We start from the raw sequence: 17,843 nt of genomic DNA, 5'->3' as shown, positions 1-17,843 counted from the left end.
GAGCAGTAACAGAAACTGAGGCCACTAGTTTCTGGATTTTTGTGATAAACAAGGAGGGGCAAACCTCAAACGGTTCAGTGAATTGGTGTAGCTTTTGGAAAGGCATCCAGAGGTCAACGCCTTCCTGAGCCCTAACTGAAATTTTATTCGGGCAGGCTTTACTCACTAGCTCCCCACTGCCTCCAGCTTTCAGGCGGGTTAAACAACCTGAGAATGTGGTTTCACTCGGAGTATATGCTTTCAATCCTTACAAATGCTGACAAGACTGGCAGTGTGCAACCTTTCTCTTTAAAGATAATCAAACCCTTTAAAACCTCAAAACCTTTCCCCAGACACAGGAAGAGCAAGTAGGGTAAATGTAGCCTCCCCCAGCGGGCCCTCCTCTCCCACCCACACCTCAAACCCCATGTTCGATCGCGTAAGAATGGCTTAAGAAGCTGTCCCTGTTGATTGGTTTTTAATAAGAGGCTGTGGGCTCTTGATGAAAAGATATTCAATTATCAGGCCTCGTTGAAATCTTAATATTTAGAAAAGATTATAGCTATGCTACAGCTGTTGCAAGCTAACTGTAAGTTTATAAACAAAAATGTGAGGGAACTTTGATGTAGACGTGCAGATGCATAGAGAGATAAGCTAATATTAGACCTATTTATTTATCTTTAAGGAAATACCAGAACCTTCCATTGTAAACCAGAATCAGAAAGCTGAATGACCGCAGCGCTCTAGAGATAAACATTCCTGTTTATAGTGAAAGCGGTCTTTGTATTTTCTAATGTTGCTTTGCTTTGTTTATCTCCTACAATAAAGTTGGTTCATATACCAGAACAGAAGGTTTCTTGGTCAAATGATCACTTCTGCTTACCATTTGACCCCTTTACCACCATCTACAGATGAGAGGGCAGCAGAAAATCTAAGTCATCAAGTTCGCAGAGACTTGACAGAAGCAACAGGACCGAGGATGGGAGGAAAAGAGGTGGAGGAGGAGCAATGATCATGAATATTTAATAGTAAAGGATAGGGAGCTTTCTGTTATAAGATGAATAAGTTCACGGTGATTATAGTTTATAACATTGTATTGTATACTTTTGCTAACACTAAGATCCTAAGAACCATGTGAGGTGATAGATGCGTGCATTAACTTGATTGTGGTAATCATTTCACAATGTATACACATATTACATCATTATATACCTTAAATTATATACCTTAAAAAAATCATGTTGTATAACCTGAATATATACAGTTTTTATTTGTATATATTATTTGTGTATACATTTCATTTGTATATATTCTTTGTCAATCATACTTCAATAAAGCTGGGAAAAAATAAAATCACATAAAAAGTAGGAAACCTTCAGAGGAGAGAAAAGAATATCCCCTTCTTATTTTGCTGCATAAAGAGGAAAACTAAAAGCCTGAGAAGAGGGAAGATTGGATCAAGTAAATTTGGAAACGAAGGCTTTTCCTGAATTCCTCAGCAAGGTTAGTTTGGTGGCAGACTGGCAGCTGCCTCCAGAGGAGGGACCCAAACTTTGTACAGGAGCTTCAGAAAGCTTGCCTTCCCTTACCTCCATATGCCTTTCCAACTCTTGCAGGAGAGTAACATACTTCTCCAGCCGCATGAATGGTTTGCTGAGGCTCGTTGTTAAAATGAGGATACCTGGGCTGGATGCACCTTGATTTTCCATAAATTGCTCCAGATCATCACTAGCAAAAGAACAAATACAGCTCTGTTACTGCTTAATACCCCATGTAAAGCATTTCAACTGAACATTATGTTACTCTATTTCACACAACATAAAACCAAATAAAATTTGGTTTCAGTCGTTCAAATGCTGTCCAACTCATTTTAACTCAATTCAATAACCTTTTATTCAGTTCCTCTTATGCAGTCAGCAATGCGCACAGTACTGGGGCTATAGGAGTGAGCCAGACGCTCATGATCCTGGCTTCATCTACTCATCCAACAATTACCGTATCGACTAAGTGACAGGCTCCATTCTCTGCTGGGGATACAGCAGTGAACAAAACAAATATCCCAGCCCTTTAGGAGCCTGCGCCCATGGGCCTAGGGCATACAGTCTATCAGATGACCTCAATGTCAGGTTTAAAAAAATATTTTCTTAGTCACTTCAACCATTCTAGTTATTGGCTGCTCAGATGCCAAGGGTAACAACTCACCAAGTCCTCCCTATCACCGGGGCACCCACTTATAATGTTCCAGAATCTAGTCCTAAATTCAGATAGCAGCATGTTTGTGTGACTAATTACAAAGTCACTCAGCGTAGGGTCTGAAACCAGTATAGCAAGCTACCCGAACACTTGGTTGAAAATAAAAAAGATTATATCAACAGTTTATTAACTATGTCCTGTAACTGTCCAATTCTAAGCTTGTGCTTTCTCTGCCCTTTAACACCCTGTGGATTGTCTCTTTTCCACCAACAGGATATTGAGTCCTGAGGCTGCACAAGACCATTTTAATATACATTGACACAAAATATAATTAAAGACAGACACTTACTGCCTAACTGGCAGCATATTTTGGAACTTCTGCTTATCACTGGACCCCTTTACCACCTTGCTTGCCCACGCACACCCAGTCAGTCACAAGTCTTGCATCTGTTTATTCATTTTCATCCCCACTGCCACTGCCTTAGTTCGGGCCTTCTCATCTTATCTGGTTCACTTCAACAATCCAACTGGTCTCTTGGCTTCCAGGCTTTTTCACCTCTCAACCATCCTGCAGACCACCACTTTAATCCCATTGCTTTCTTACTCATGAACCTCTGATTGCCTATGAGATCAAGTCTTAACTTTTTAGACTCCTCCTGGCCCCCAACAATCTTTCTCATCACTCTCTAACAGAAACCCTCAACCACAAAGTAACATACTTATTCTCCCTAGAGCACATCTTATACAATGGTTCTCAACTGTGGTGCATTGCATTAAGTCGTGAAATGTGTACAAAGCAACTTGCTATTAGCATTAAATACTAAGGGAGGAGGTGGATTGCATGTTATCCCTAATAATAGACACTCTCCCTCCTTGGGTTTTGTGAGCAGGAGAGAAAAGGATGGCGGTTCAGTTAACATACCAGCAGCTTTGAGTATCACGTGTATGTCAGAGGGGAAAAGGGTTGGGAATCGCTTCCTTAAAGGAAGCTAGATTGCATCTGAGTGGTCGCATCTAATAACCAATGTATTTTAGCAGTTTTTGCAGTCTTGCTCCAGAAGCAGCTGAATGGAGAGAAGTGCCCTGGACTTGGAGCCATAAAACAGATTTGTTGACTCTGGATCTGTGACCCAGCCTCAGCTGACTCATCTGCAAAATAGAGATGATGCCTACTTCCTACTAAAATTGTCAAGATTAAACACTTGAAGTTTGTAAGGCTACTGTTTCATGCTAAGATCTTTGCATGCATTTGTTCTTGTTTAATAGTCACATTTCAACACAGGTGTTATCCACATTTTACAGATGAGAAACTTAAGACTCAGGAAAGGTGAGTAACCGCAAGCGCATGGCTACGTTGGGTGGGGTCCATACCCAAATATGAAGTCAAAGCCTCAGGTCTTTCCATGACACCATACTGCCTCTAAATAGGAAAGCATTTTATAAACTTTAAAGTAGTGAGTAGATGAATTTTTCTTACTATTATTATTACTCCAAGGCAAATACCTTGCTAAAACAACTTTAAAAGCTACCATTAAGGATTTCCAGCTTAATGGATATTCAATTTATGTTTAATTTCCAACCAAGAGCATAAAGTGCACAAAGAAGTTTAAAAATTCATCGCATAGAAAATATAATTAGGAAAATAACTTGAATTTGAAGAGTGCATTTGAATAGAAATGTAATTTAGAGAAAATCACCTTAATTTCTTTTCGGTTTGGTAAACAAGTCTTAATTTTTTTCTTTCCATGACTAAATAACTGCTTGCATCCTGAATATTCTACTCTAATTGATACAAGGGTTACAACAATTAAAAGCAAGTGCTAATGGGTATGCTGTTAATACTTTCCATGCAGTATTCTAACTTCTAAGCTTGTTAAATATTTTAATTTTTTATAAATTTTCAATATAATATGAGGTCACTGGTTATTGGGGGAAAAAAGAACATTTTACTAGTGCAACAAAAGAACAAAATTGTGTTATAAAGCCACTACCCATTAATGATAAATAGATCCAAAAAGATACATTTTACTTAGTCAAATAAATTTAATACACAAATTAATATTGCAATACACAAATACAATATGCAAATATAGATCATTATATCAAATAAAAATCTGTCTTTAAAATGCAGTTGTTAATTATATACAGCCTGCTTGAAATGCCACTCACTTGACTTGCTTTTCAAACTTAACATGCTCTATATGTGATGTGATACAACAGAAGCATTTCTCAATGTATAAATGATGTTTGAAACTCAACATTTATCTCATAGAATTCATGGTGGATGGGGCTCTGGTATGTTCTGGTTTGGGCTGGAAAGCTCCAGGAAACTGCCTTACATTATAATATCACTACAGAGCTTAACCATCTCATATAACTCTGTTTCTTTGTATTCAAAGATTCTATGTAGAATCTTTGCATAGACTTCTATTTTGAATGATGATAGCTCTACCTAGAATGGCTACAAAAGGATCAGCTATTTCTCCTCCCCACCCTACTCCCTTCCTGCCAGTCTTTCATGGGAATCACTGTGGTCTGGAATGGGGAAGTGAGGCATGAGGAGCTAGGGCCTTTGGCCTGTGGAAAATTCCATGTATGCTGCTCAACTAGGTTGGATAGATCTCTATTATTCTTTTTTCATGTACCCAGTCCCAGAGACTAGGCTGTCTGTTCCTTTTTTATCCCCACCACTTTTTGTTTGTGTTCAGTCTCACTCCCTTTCCTGGGTTCTCAAAGATAGAAACAGAACAGAATCTAGTCTCAGAATTTTTCCTGTGTTCCTTGTCCTCAAAGCAAGTACACAACTCTTTGGGTTCTTCCCAAAGTCTTCATTGCTGAGAACAGTGCTAAACAGAGAGTGAATACAACTAACAAGGGGAAAAGTACACAGTGGTGCTGTAGCTGCTGCAATAGAGACAGAAATAAGGCCCAGGACTGTCTTAGCACTAACTCTCTTCACCTCTCTTTTAACTCCGAGTACTTCTCTCTCATGAAAAGGATGGATGCCACAATGAAGCATGGGAGACAAGTGGGGTTTTTTTGTAAGGGAGAAACACAAGCTACAATAGCAAACTGTAAGGGGACCGATAGGGGAAATCCCAAAAGACCTCACGCAGAGTATAACAAAAGACTGAGGCAGCCATTTAAATATATGTAAATCTGGGGACACACCAAGGCTGGGGTCTGCTTATATATCTCAATTCAGATAATACATTACTGCATTTTTAACAAGGTACCAACCAACATGCACACAATTTTAAGACTGCATGCCTTCTCATTGCCAATTGTCACACGCATTTCTGGTATGATATTGCCACCTGTAGGCCAACAGGAAGAAGTTCATCTGACTGGCCTGCTCAAGCTCAGTGATTTTATTGCTTCTAGGCATCTACCTCTTCGGCAGGGAAAAAAACAGAAATCCACCAATGTCCTTATTTCAGCTGAAACCTTCATTTAGCACAGGGTTTTAATCTGAATTTTCTATGAATTTCGTTCAACTATGCTTTGCCTCTAGTATCTCAGCATAAATTAAAGATGCATGTAAAATAGCTGATATTATATTAGAAGCACATCTGAGGAAAACCCCAAGTATTTTAATTGATTTTTTTCATCCTAACATATAAATAAACCAGTAAGATAAAACTTCAGTTCTATGGGACTCCAGTGAGTCTTCTATCACTTCAAGGGATATTATAAAAGTAAAAAAAAAAAATCGCGAATCAAAATCAACCAAACAGGGAACAACAATTCCCCCTAAATTTGAGAATCTTTAAATTAAGTATGCAACAAACTTTTAAAAATCATAAAGTTAAAAGGAATCTCTACTGTTATTTATAAAACTAAATTCGTAAGATGGGTAAATTCAGGCAGTAACATTTTAGCACACAGTTACCACAGAATGTTCTCTAAATACTACAAATGTCTGCTGTTTGAGGTATACTATTTCTTTCTGGTATTTATCCAGAATTGTTGTTCTCAAAGTAAAAGAAAAAGAGGATGCTTGTGAAAATGGGACGCTAATATGAGGGGGGGGGGTCTCATTTTATTGGTATTTAGAAATTTGCCCTTATAGGATGTATATGTACCCATCACAGGAAAAATGTCCCTGAACTATTATTTCTTTATTGAAGATAGATAGTAAAGTATGAAAACATTCCTGGAAATGATAAAAGCAAATTCAGGACTGTGGCTCCCCCTGATGAGGGAGGGAAGAACAGAAAATATTGGAGAGCATACACACAGGATTCCAGTTGCAACTATAATTTGATTCTTAAACTGAATGGTAGGTTTGTGAGTATAGTTTATTTTATCTCTGTTCTTTGTACGTTTGAAATATTGCATTTTTTCTTTAAAAACCTAGTAGCTGAAAGAAGATGAATAGAATAGAAATGGGACACATCAACAACTACCTTGCGCTATATGCTGTACACTTCATATGCATTATTTCATTAAATCCTAATACCAACCCCACAAGACAGGTGGTTTTATCCTCACTTTACAAGTGAGGAAATTACAGCTTAGTAAGGTGAATTACCTTGGGTAAACACAGCTTCTAAGTAGCAGAATTGTAAATTGAGGCAATATGAAAGTGGTAAAAAGTTTAGGCTGAGATCAAGGAGTGGCACAAAGGGGCTTAAAAGGAAATGGTAAGGGATTTCACTTTCAGGATGATGGTATGAGATGTTCCATGGACCCATTCCCCAGTGAAACAAGCACAGCTGGTGGAAACCATAAGAACAACCATTTAAAGTCTCTAGAAACTATCTTTTTTAAATAATAATAATAAATATATATATATATACATACATATATATATATATATATTTTTTTTTTTTAAGATTTTATTGGGGAATCGGGGAAGGGGAACAGACAAGTTGCTGTCGTGTTGTTTTTCAGTCTAGTTGTGGAGGACGTTGCTTCACTGGCCCATGTTGGTATTATTATTGCGTTCTTCCCGGATGAGGCAGATCAGTCACTGGCTTCTGGACGGCCACTCATGGCGGCTCTTGGCAACTCACACCGGCTGCCGGCCACTCACACTGGCTGCCAGCCACTCACAGTAGCCCATGGAAGCCCACTGCAGCAGGGGCTGCAGCCTACACCATCGCCGATGACTCACAGCAGCCCAGCTCCAGGTTGAGCTGTTGTTCACCATCTTAGCTGTAGAATGCACAGCGTCACTGGCCCTCATGTGGGATCTGAACCAGGGCCCTGCTGCTCAGAGCTGGCATCCCAAGCCAACTCTTACCCAATGCGCCACTTGGCTGGCCCTCTAGAAATTATCTTAATAAAATATGATACATGAAAAGACATTTATTCAAGAAAATATTCTAAAACTCAGTAAGAATAAGGAGAGATTGGGCATTTCAACCATAACCTATCTTCCACTCTCCTTCCTTCCCAGTTCAGCTTGACACAAGCTCTAATCCAGGCAAGTGCGGCCAAAAAGATAGGCCTCCCAATCCAAGAGCTCCCTCAGCTCCCAATCCAAGAACATACTATCTCACTAGCACATCTCATCAGCTTCAACTCTGAGTAGAAGAAGCTAAATTCCTGGCAAGTATGGCTGAGAGCTTGGATGGTTCCTTCTCCACTCAGCCCCCACACATACGGAGGAGGATCTACCCCAAGAGTGGCAGGCTGAAAATAGTAGAGCCCAATCACCCTCAGCCAAGCTAACTTGTAGGGTACATATTTTGTGTTGGAAGAGGCAAGCAGAGAAGACCAGAGGTTACTGCTCTGCTCAGCACCAAAAATAGTGGCTCAAAGGTTTTTCCTAGGGAGAGAGGCAGTTCAAAGGAACAAAGAGCTATGAAGCTTCCCCCAAAGGAACTAGTTTTAGTTGAAAAGGAGTGTAGGGGAAATTTAAAACCAAGGGCTCTTGTAAAAACAATGAAAATTTTGGTTTTAATCAAATTAGAAGAGGTGGGTAGCTCCACTTAATTAAGGGCAACAAACTAAACCATAGGTCGGCTAGGTCACTAGAGAAAATCAGGGAAAGAGACAGCTCAGAAGTGCTAAGAAGGGACAGAACAAGCTTCCTGTCAAGATGGCGGAGTCGGTAAATGCTGGGCTTGCTTCCTCCCACAGCCACCACAAAACTGCAACTAAACTACAGAAAAACCATCATTGGGAATCACCTGAAGTCCAGCTAAACAGAAGTTCTATACCTAAGGATATACAGAAGAAGCCACCTTGAGACTGGTAGGAAGTGAGGAGATGTGGAATGGGCTGGTCCCACACACACACATGTGAGGCAGTTAGAAATTAGGAGGGATATCTCAGCTATGGATGTCCCCCCGAGGAGTGAGAGGTCCCAGCCCCACACCAGGCTCCCAAACCTAGGGTTCCAGTGCCAGAAAGAGAAGTCCTCACGACTTCTGGCTGTGAAAACCAGTGGAGATTGTGGCTGAGTGAGACAGAGGGTGGCTAGAGTCCCAGGTTTTCCTCTTAAAGGGCCTGTGCATGGATTTACTTGCTGATGGACTCACTCACCCTGAGCTCCAGTGCTGGGGCAGCAGCACAAAAGGCACCAGGGACTTATAGGGAGGAATCAAATTGTCTAGCTTCAGGGCAAGGGCTGGAGGAGCAACTTCCTCCTAGACAGAGGTGCTGGCAGAAGCCATTGCTCCTTTGTTGAGCCCTTCCCCCACCAGCCTGCAATGCACAGGCAGGTGACAGACCGGAGTCTCCATTAACTTAGCTAACACTATTTTTCCCAGCCCGGGTGATTCCCTGAAACCCTACCCTACCCAACTTGCAGGCACACCCAAGCTGCTTCCAGGGGCTTTTCCACACAAATGACCAGTCTTGGCTCATGCTGCAGACTTTTCTAAAATCTCTCAAAAGTTCACAAACCCCAAACAAGCAGCATCTGGTCTTGGCATGCCCTGTACCTGTTGCTAAGCAGCCCACCAAACCAGGCACTAGCAGCAGCTGGCCTCAGTTTGGCCTCTCCCAGGTACACCCAAGCCCAGCACAAGTGGCAATCATCTACAGATCACTTTGTAGTAGGGCACAGGCAACAGACGACCTTGGCCTGTAACAGAGCCCCTCCCAAGAGGCCCCAGAACCAACACATCTGGTGGCCAGCTTCAGACCACACCACAACACCACCCAAGCAACTCCACAAATGACACACCTAAAGGGCAGACTGGGCAGGCACCAGAGCCCCACTAAAGCAGATTCTGCTACATAGGGTCAGCCCCTGCACAACAACTCCTCCACTGTAGTCAAGGCCAGTCCTCACAACCAATCAGCCTGACGGTTGATCCCTCCCATTGACATGCCAACAGCAATCAAGGCTCAACTACAACAGGAGGGCACACACAACCCACACAAGGGACACACCTGGAGCACCCAGCTCAGGTGACCAGGGAAACATGATACTGGGCTACACAGGACACTTACTACATAAGGCCACTCTACTAAGACCAGGAGACATAGAAGCTTTACCTAATACATAGAAACAAACACAGGGAGGCAGCCAAAATGAGGAGACAAACATGTTCCAAATGAAAGATCAGAACCAAGTTCTGGAAGAAGAACTAAAGAAAATGGAGAAAAGCAATCTACCAAATGCAAAATTCAAAACAATGGTTATTAGGATGCTCAATGATCCCAGGGAGAACTTCAACAAAGAGATAGGAAACATAAAAATGGAGACAGAAAACATAAAAAAGAACCAGTCAGAAATGAAGAATACAGTAACTGAAATGAAGAATACATTAGGGGAATCAACAGTACACTACAGGAAGCAGAGGACTGAATCAGTGATTTAGAACATAAGGTAGCAAAAAACATCCAATCAACAGCAAAAAGAAAAAAGAATAAAAAAAATGAGGATAGTTTAAGGGGCCTCTGGGACAGCAAGTGTACCAACATTTGCATCATAGAGGTACCAGAGGAGAAGAGAGAGAGCAAGGAATTGAAAAAAAATTGAAAAATATTTGAAGAAATATTGATGGAAAACTTTCCTGACCTGGTGAAGGAAATAGACATACAAGCCCAGGAAGTGCAGAGTCCCAAACAAGATGAACCCAAAGAGGCCCACACGAAGATACATCATAATTAAAATGGCAAAGGTTAAAGACAAAGACAGATTCCTAAAAGCAGCAAGAGAAAAGCAATTAGTTACCTACAAGGGAGCTCCCCTAAGACTGTCAGCTGATTTCTCAACAGCAACTTTGCAGGCCAGAAGGGATTGGCATGAAATATTCAAAGTGATGAAAAACAAGGACCTACAACTCTACCCAGCAAAGCTACCTTTTAGAATTGAAGGACAGGTAAAGAGCTTTCCAGACAGGAAGTAGTAAGAATGATGGGATAAGTGTGTTCAAAACAAGGGGGAGTATTGAGGGGAATTAATGGCAGTGTGTCTTTTACTGTAATATTTTTTAAATGTAAACATCCACCATATTGTTTGATCACATCTCTTAAAAACAGAGCAACAGTAAAGGTAATCATGCAATTATGAAAGACAATATAAATACATGTCTCCTTCTTTTAACTGATATAAAAACAATATTATATAATTGTACTGTTGTGCCTATAACATGTAATATATTTTACAACAGCAATACAATGGAGATGGGTGGGACCAAAGCTCTATTGGAATAAAGATATGATATGAGATAGTAACTCAAATTCACAGAAAGTAATGAAGATAAACAAATGGTAAATAAGAATGTTAATATAACAAATGTTATAAATATATCCTTGGTCCCTTTCTTCTCTCAGTTTCATTAATAGACACAAAATTATATTAAATAATATTATAACAATGAGTTATTGGACTTGTGACATAGGGATGTAATATGTATAACAATAATAGCACACAAAAAAAGGAAACAGCTATACTAGGAGTAACATTTGTATATCTCACTAGAATTACATCAATGTAAACATGAAGTAGACTCTTACAAATTAAGATATATATGGAAGGCCTAACAACAACCACTAAAATTTTTCAAAAAATTATTAAAGGACTTCTGGTTTCAGCTCTGACATGTAAAGAGCTTGGGAGTCATCACTACTATCCCAACAACAAGAAGAAACATTGAACAAACTGAAAATTCATGACTTTTTAAAGATTCATTGAGAATTAAGATTACAGAGAAAACTGCCACCCCCAAATCTGGAAAGACAGGATAATACGGAGAATTAGAGCTGAGATCAGCTTCCCTTAGAAGAAGAAGTCACTGGAGACAATAACTTGTAGAAAAACTCAAATGGTAACTTTGATGAATTGCATGAGTCTGAGTGTGAACTAGCTTGAGAGTTAAAAACTCCCAGGGACCCAGTATTGGGGAGCCCAATACTTTTGTAGGTTTTTGCAACCAAGAATCCAAGCAAGCTCTCATGGTAAAATTTAGAGATAAATCCCCTTGTTCAGAGAAGGAGAGAGAAAAGCAACCATTGTGTGTAATGCTCCTAGAACATTCTCCATAACAAAAGCTTGCTGTCCAAGAGAAACTAGGTTGTCAGAGCCTTATCTAACCTGGGGAAGGGACAAGAGACCAGCTCCAGCCCTCTCTCATTTTCTCATCATACGTGAGAAGAGAAAAAAAGGTTAAGGAATGCTTCTAAAGGTCAAAGCTCAGGAACACAGATCCACTAAAAAACTGAAATTTATTCATACCATTATAGAATGCACCCCCCAACTACACCTTACTACCACATCAACAGGACTCCAGTTTAATAACAGGATTACATTTGAGATAACTACATGACCCAGAATGTATTTAAAAAGAAATTCTTAGGCAAGATACAGAGGGGCAAAAAAAAAAAAAGAAAAGAAATTAAAAGAAACTGGAGCCCTGATACTTACAAAATGCACAAGCAACAAAAGAAAAAAAAAACAGATGGAACGACATAAAACTAAAAAGCTTCTGCACAGCATGAGAAACTATCAACAAAATAAAAAAGGCAGCCTACAGAATGGGAGAAAATATTTGCAAATCACATATCTGATTCATACAACTCAATAGTAAAGAAACAAACAATCTGATTAACAAATGGGCAGAGGAACTGAATAGACATTTTTCCAAAGAAGACATACAAATCACCAACAAGTACATGAAAAGGTGCTCAACATCACTAATCATTAGATAAATACAAATCAAAACCACAATGAGATATCACCTCACACCCATTAGAATGGCTATCATCAAAAAGACAAGAGATAGTGTTGGTGAGGATGTGGAGAAAAAGGAACCCTCATGCTATGTTGGTGGGAATACAGATTGGTGCAGCCACTATGGAAGGCTGTGTGAAGGTTCCTCAAAATATTAAAAATAGAATTACCATATGATCCTGCAATTCGACTTCTGGGTATTTATCCAAAGGAAACACAATCACTATCTCAAACTCTTGAGTGAGCTCTTAACCAACTGAGCCACTCAGCCAGCCTCACAATCACTATCTCAAAGAGATATGTGCACCCTCATGTTCATTGCAGCATGATTTACAATAGCTATTCACAAAAGATATGGAAATAACCTAAGTGTCCATCGGATGAATGGATAAAAAAGAGGTGGTATATATATATATATATGGGGTGCCAAAAAATGTATACACATTTTAAGAAAGGAAAACTATTAAAATTGTAACACTCAATATATACCAATAACAAAATATGAATACAAGTGACGTTTGACTTCTGCAATTACAAGAAGTGCTCAAAGTGGTTACCATCAGCGTCCAGACACTTCTGATTAAGGCAAACTACTGCTTGAGCAACACTGACCAAAGTGTCTGCTTGTATACATTTTTTGGCACCTCCAATACACACACACACACACACACACACACACACACACGTAGAGAAATTGCAACCTTAGTGCACTGTTGGTGGGAATGTAAAACAGCAGCCACTATGCATAGGAAACACCATGGAGGTTCCTCAACACATTAAAAGAGAACTACCATATGATCCAGCAATTCCAGTTCTGGGTATTTATCCAAATGACTCTAAACCGGGATCTTGAGAAGGTATTTGCATTCCCATGTTTGTTGCAGCATTTAGTCACAGTACTCAAGTTGTGGAAACAACATATGTGTCCATTGATGGATGAATGGATAAAGAAAATGGGGGTATGTACATACAAGGGAACATTATTCAGCCTCTAAAGAGAAGGAAACCCTGTCATATGTAACAACATGGATGAACCTTGAGGAAACTATGCTAAGTGAAATAAGCCAGTCACAGAAGAATAAATACTACATGATTCCACTTATATGAGGTATCTAAAGTAGTAAAACTCATAGAAGCAGAAAGTAAATAGTGGTTGCTAGGGGCTGGAGGAAGGAGAAAATGGGGAGATGCTATTCAATGAGTATACAGTTTCACTTATGAAAGATGAAAAAGTTCTAGATATCTGCTGTAAAAATTGTGCTTAAAGTTAAAAATACTGTTCTATATGCTTAAAATTTTGTTAAGAGGGTATATTTCACGTCATTTTTTTAAACCACAATAAAAATAAAAGGGAGTAGAGAGATACAAGATGGAGAAGATAAACACTCTGCTTGCCTTCTATGAACACATCAAAATTACAACTACATTATAAAACAATCAACCTGAAGAACCATCTAAAGTCTAGCTGAACTAAATTTTTATAACTAAGGATATAAAGAAGAAGCCACGTCAAGGCTGGTAGGAGGGGAAGAGATGCAGAATGGGCCAGCCCCAAACCTCCATGTGGCGGTTGAGAATCAGGAGGGATATATTAGCCATGGAGGTCCCCCTGGAAGAGTGAGGGACCCCAGCCTCACACCAGGCTCCCCAGCCCAGAATACCAGTGCTGGGATTAGGAGCTTCCACAACATCTGGCTTTGAGTAACAGTGGAGATTCTGAACATCTGGGTGGGACAGACGGTGTGGGAAAACCAAACATCCTCTTAAAAGCCCGTGCACACACTCACTCGCTCGCAGGCACTCACCTTGGGTTTCTGCAGAGAGAGAGTGATTCAGGAGGCATTGGAGACTTACAGGGAGATACTGAGTTGCGTAGCTCTGGGGCGAGTACTGGAGAGACAGCCTCCATTTTCCCTGAGTGGGATCTTTCTTGCGTGCAGCTGGCAGGCACCAACGTTCCTGTGTTGAGCCCTCCCCCACATGGCCAAATCTCAATCTGTATTGGTCTGGTGAACTCCACTTGCTCCACCCTGCTGACTCCCTGGGGCCCTGCCACACCCAACTCATGCAACGCCAAAGGCACTTTCTCAAAGATCAGCCAGCCCCACCCGCATTGCACTCTTTCTTGGCAAATTCTCTGGGTCTGTGGGCCCCAGGCAGGCAGCAACTGGCTTCTATGTGCTCTCAGACTTCAGCTGAGTAGTTCCAGGCTCAGCACTGGCACCAAACCAGAATCTACATTAACCTGGTGAACACTATTCTTCGTACTCTAATGACTCCCTGAGACCCTGCTTCACTGAACTTGTGAATCACATGAGGCTATATCAGTGGCTGAGCCTTACAGGAGCTGGCAGGAGGCAACAGGCCTTGGGGTGTCCAAGCTTTTTGGGAAGCTACCCCAGGACCAGTACTTGTGGCAATCATTCTTGGTTCACAGCATGGACTCTCCCACATGCCTCCAGGTTTAGCACAGGCAGTGAACAACCACAGATCACTTTGTAGTACCTACCAGGTAGTCCCTGGCCAGTCACAGGCAGTGGGTCACCTGGGCCTGCACTGAGCCCCTCCCAAGAAGCCTCAGAACCAACATATTTTAAGGTTGGCTTTGGACCACAGCAAAGCACCACCCAATTAAATCCACAAGTGGCACACCCAAAGGGTGGTCTCAACAGGGACCAGAGTCTGCTAGGGCAAATATCACTCGGTGGGGTTAGCCCTCTGCACAGTAGCCCATAAGCTGTGGTTCTGCCCAAACCCCACAGCCAGTTAGTCTGATGGTCAACCCCACCCACTGATGTGCCAATAGCAATCAAGGCTCAACTATAACAGGAGGGCACACACAATTCACACAAGGGACATATCTGGAGCACCTGGGCAGGTGACCAGAGAGATTGTGCCACAGGACATCTATTATATAAGGCCACATGGCCAAAACTGGAGATGTAGCAGATCTACTTAATACATGGGATAAAACACAGAGAGGCAGCAAAAATGAGGAGACAAAGAAATACATCCCAAATGAAAAAAACAGGAGAAAACTCCAGGAAAAGAACTAAACAAAATGGAGGCAAACAACCTACCAGATACAGAGTTCAAAACAATGGTTATAAGGATGCTCAAGGAACTTAGTAAGAAATTCAACTAAAAGATAGCAAACATTTTAAAAAATGATACAGAGGCCAGCCGAGTGGCGCGTTGGTTAAGAGTTGGCTTGGGACGCCAGCTCTGAGCAGCAGGGCCCCGGTTCGGATCCCACATGAGGGCCAGTGATGCTGCGCCCTCTACAGCTAAGATGGTATACAACAGCTCAACCTGGAGCTGGGCTGCCGTGAGTCACCGGCAGCCAAGCGTAAGTGGCAGGCAGCTGCCATGAGCTGCCATTAGCCTCCATGAGCGGCTGTCCAATGGCCGGCAAGCAACTGCCTCACCTGGGAAGAGCACAATGATAATACCAACATGGGCCAGTGAAGCGATATCCTCTACAACTAGATTGAAGAACCAAAGGACAGCAACTTGTCTGTTGCCCTTCCCCGATTCCCCAACGCTGTTCCCCTTCCCCAATTCCCCAATAAAATCTTTTAAAAAATGATATAGAAATCATAAAAAAGAACCAGTCAGAAGTGAAGAATACAATAACTGAAATGAAGAATGCACTAGAAAGAATAACCAGCAGTCTAAATGAAGCAGAGAATCAAATCAGTGATTTAGAAGACAAGGTAGCAGAAAACACCCAACCGGAACAGCAAAATGAATACAAAAAAATGAGGATAGTTTAAGAGACCCCTGGGACAACATCAAGCATAACAACATGCAAATCATAGAGGTATCAGGAGAAGAGAGAAAGCAAGGGATTGAGAACCTATTTGAAGAAATAATGACTGAAATATTTACTAACCTGGCAAAGGAAATACACATATAAGCCCAGGAAGCACAGAGAGTCCCAAACAAGATGAACTCAAACAGGTTACATATCAGCACACATTACAGTTAAAATGGAAAAAGGTTAAAGACAAAGAGAGAATCCTAAAAGCAGCAAGAGAAAGAAAACTAGTAATTTATAAGGGAGCTCCCATTAGATTGTTAGCTGATTTCTCAACAGAAACTTTGCAGGCCAGAAGGGATTGGCAGGAAATATTCAAAGTGATGAAAAGCAAGGACATACAACCAAGATTACTCTACCCAGTGAGGCTATCATTTAAAATTGAATGACAGATAAAGAGCTTCCCAGACAAGAAAAAGTTAAAGGAGTTCATCACCACCAAACCAGTGTTACAAGGAATGTTAAAGGGGCTTCCTGAAGAAGGAGGAGAAGGAGAGGAGGAAGGAGAAGAGAAGAAGGATAAAAAATATGAATAATAAAATGACAATGGCTACATATCTATCAACAATTACTTTAAATGTAATGGATTAAGAGCTTCCTGGTTAAGAGCTTGCTCAAGAGTGCAAGCTCTGAGCAACAGGGTCACTGGTTTGATTCCCACATGGGCCTGAGCTGAGCTCCTGCTGAGCTGCCAACAGGTGGCAGGATGGCTCAGCTAAAAAATAAATAAATAAATAAATAGATAGATAGATAAATAAATAAATAAATGTAATAGACTGAATGCTGCTATCAAAAGACGTATGGTAGCTGAATGGATAAGCAAACAAAACCCTTACATATGCTACCTACAAAAGACGCAATTCAGATCAAAAGGCATACCCAAACAAAGTAAAGTGATGGAAAAATATATTTTATAAAAATGGAAACAAACAAAAAAGCTGGGGTAGCAATACTTACACCAGACAAAATAGACTTTAAAACAAAGACTGTAACAAGAGACAAAGGAGGAACCAATAATCCCATTTCTGGGTATTTACCTGAAGCAACCCAAAATTCTACTTCAAGGGCACATATGCCTCCATATGTTCATTGGTGCATTGTTTACAATGGCCAAGATGTGGAGGCAGCCTGGGTGTCTGTCGATGGATGAATGGATAAAGAGTAAGTGGTACATATATACAATGGAATATTGCTTGGCCATAGATGGGAATGGGTTCTTGTCCTCTGCAATAGCATGGATGGACCTGGAGGGTATTATGCTGAGTGGAGTGTCAGACAGAGAAAGACAGATGCAATATGATTTTGTTTATATGTGGAATCTAAAGAACAAAATAAACAAACAAAACAAACTCATAGTTACAAAAAAACATTTTGATGGTTGCCAGATGGGAAGGGGGTTGGGAGTAGGTGAAAAAAAGGAATTAAAAAGTACAAAATGTTTGTTACAAAGTAGTCATGGAGATGTAGGGTATAGCATAAGGAATATAGTCAATAATATTGTAATTAACTATGTACAGTGTCAGATGGGGACTAGATTTATCGGGGTGATAGATGGGAGGAGGGTTGGAGAGCAGGGTGAAAAGGTGAAGAGATTAAGAAATACAAATTCTGGGGCCGGCCAAGTGGCACGATGGTTAAGAACTCGCTTGGGATGCCAGAGGGCCCCGGTTCGGATCCCACATATGAGGGCCAGTGACACTGCCCTCCGCAGCTGAG

The 17,843-nt window shown here is 40.9% G+C and overlaps 1 protein-coding gene across 5 annotated transcripts in view; it reads right to left on the bottom strand.

The window, feature by feature from the left end:
* ARHGEF6 (Rac/Cdc42 guanine nucleotide exchange factor 6) overlaps nucleotides 1-17,843 on the bottom strand; it is a 118,515-nt gene that overhangs the window by 23,037 nt on the left and 77,635 nt on the right. For all 5 annotated transcript variants that reach the window (XM_019667792.1, XM_019667791.1, XM_019667790.1 and 2 more), the window contains one exon: nucleotides 1,569-1,707. In XM_019667792.1, the coding sequence (XP_019523337.1) occupies nucleotides 1,569-1,707 (139 nt within the window). The remainder of the gene's footprint in view (nucleotides 1-1,568; nucleotides 1,708-17,843) is intronic.

The sequence above is a fragment of the Hipposideros armiger genome, unplaced genomic scaffold, assembly GCF_001890085.2.
Source record: "Hipposideros armiger isolate ML-2016 unplaced genomic scaffold, ASM189008v1 scaffold_505, whole genome shotgun sequence".
Lineage (NCBI taxonomy): Eukaryota > Metazoa > Chordata > Mammalia > Chiroptera > Hipposideridae > Hipposideros > Hipposideros armiger.
This window is presented reverse-complemented; position numbering and strand designations above follow the sequence as displayed.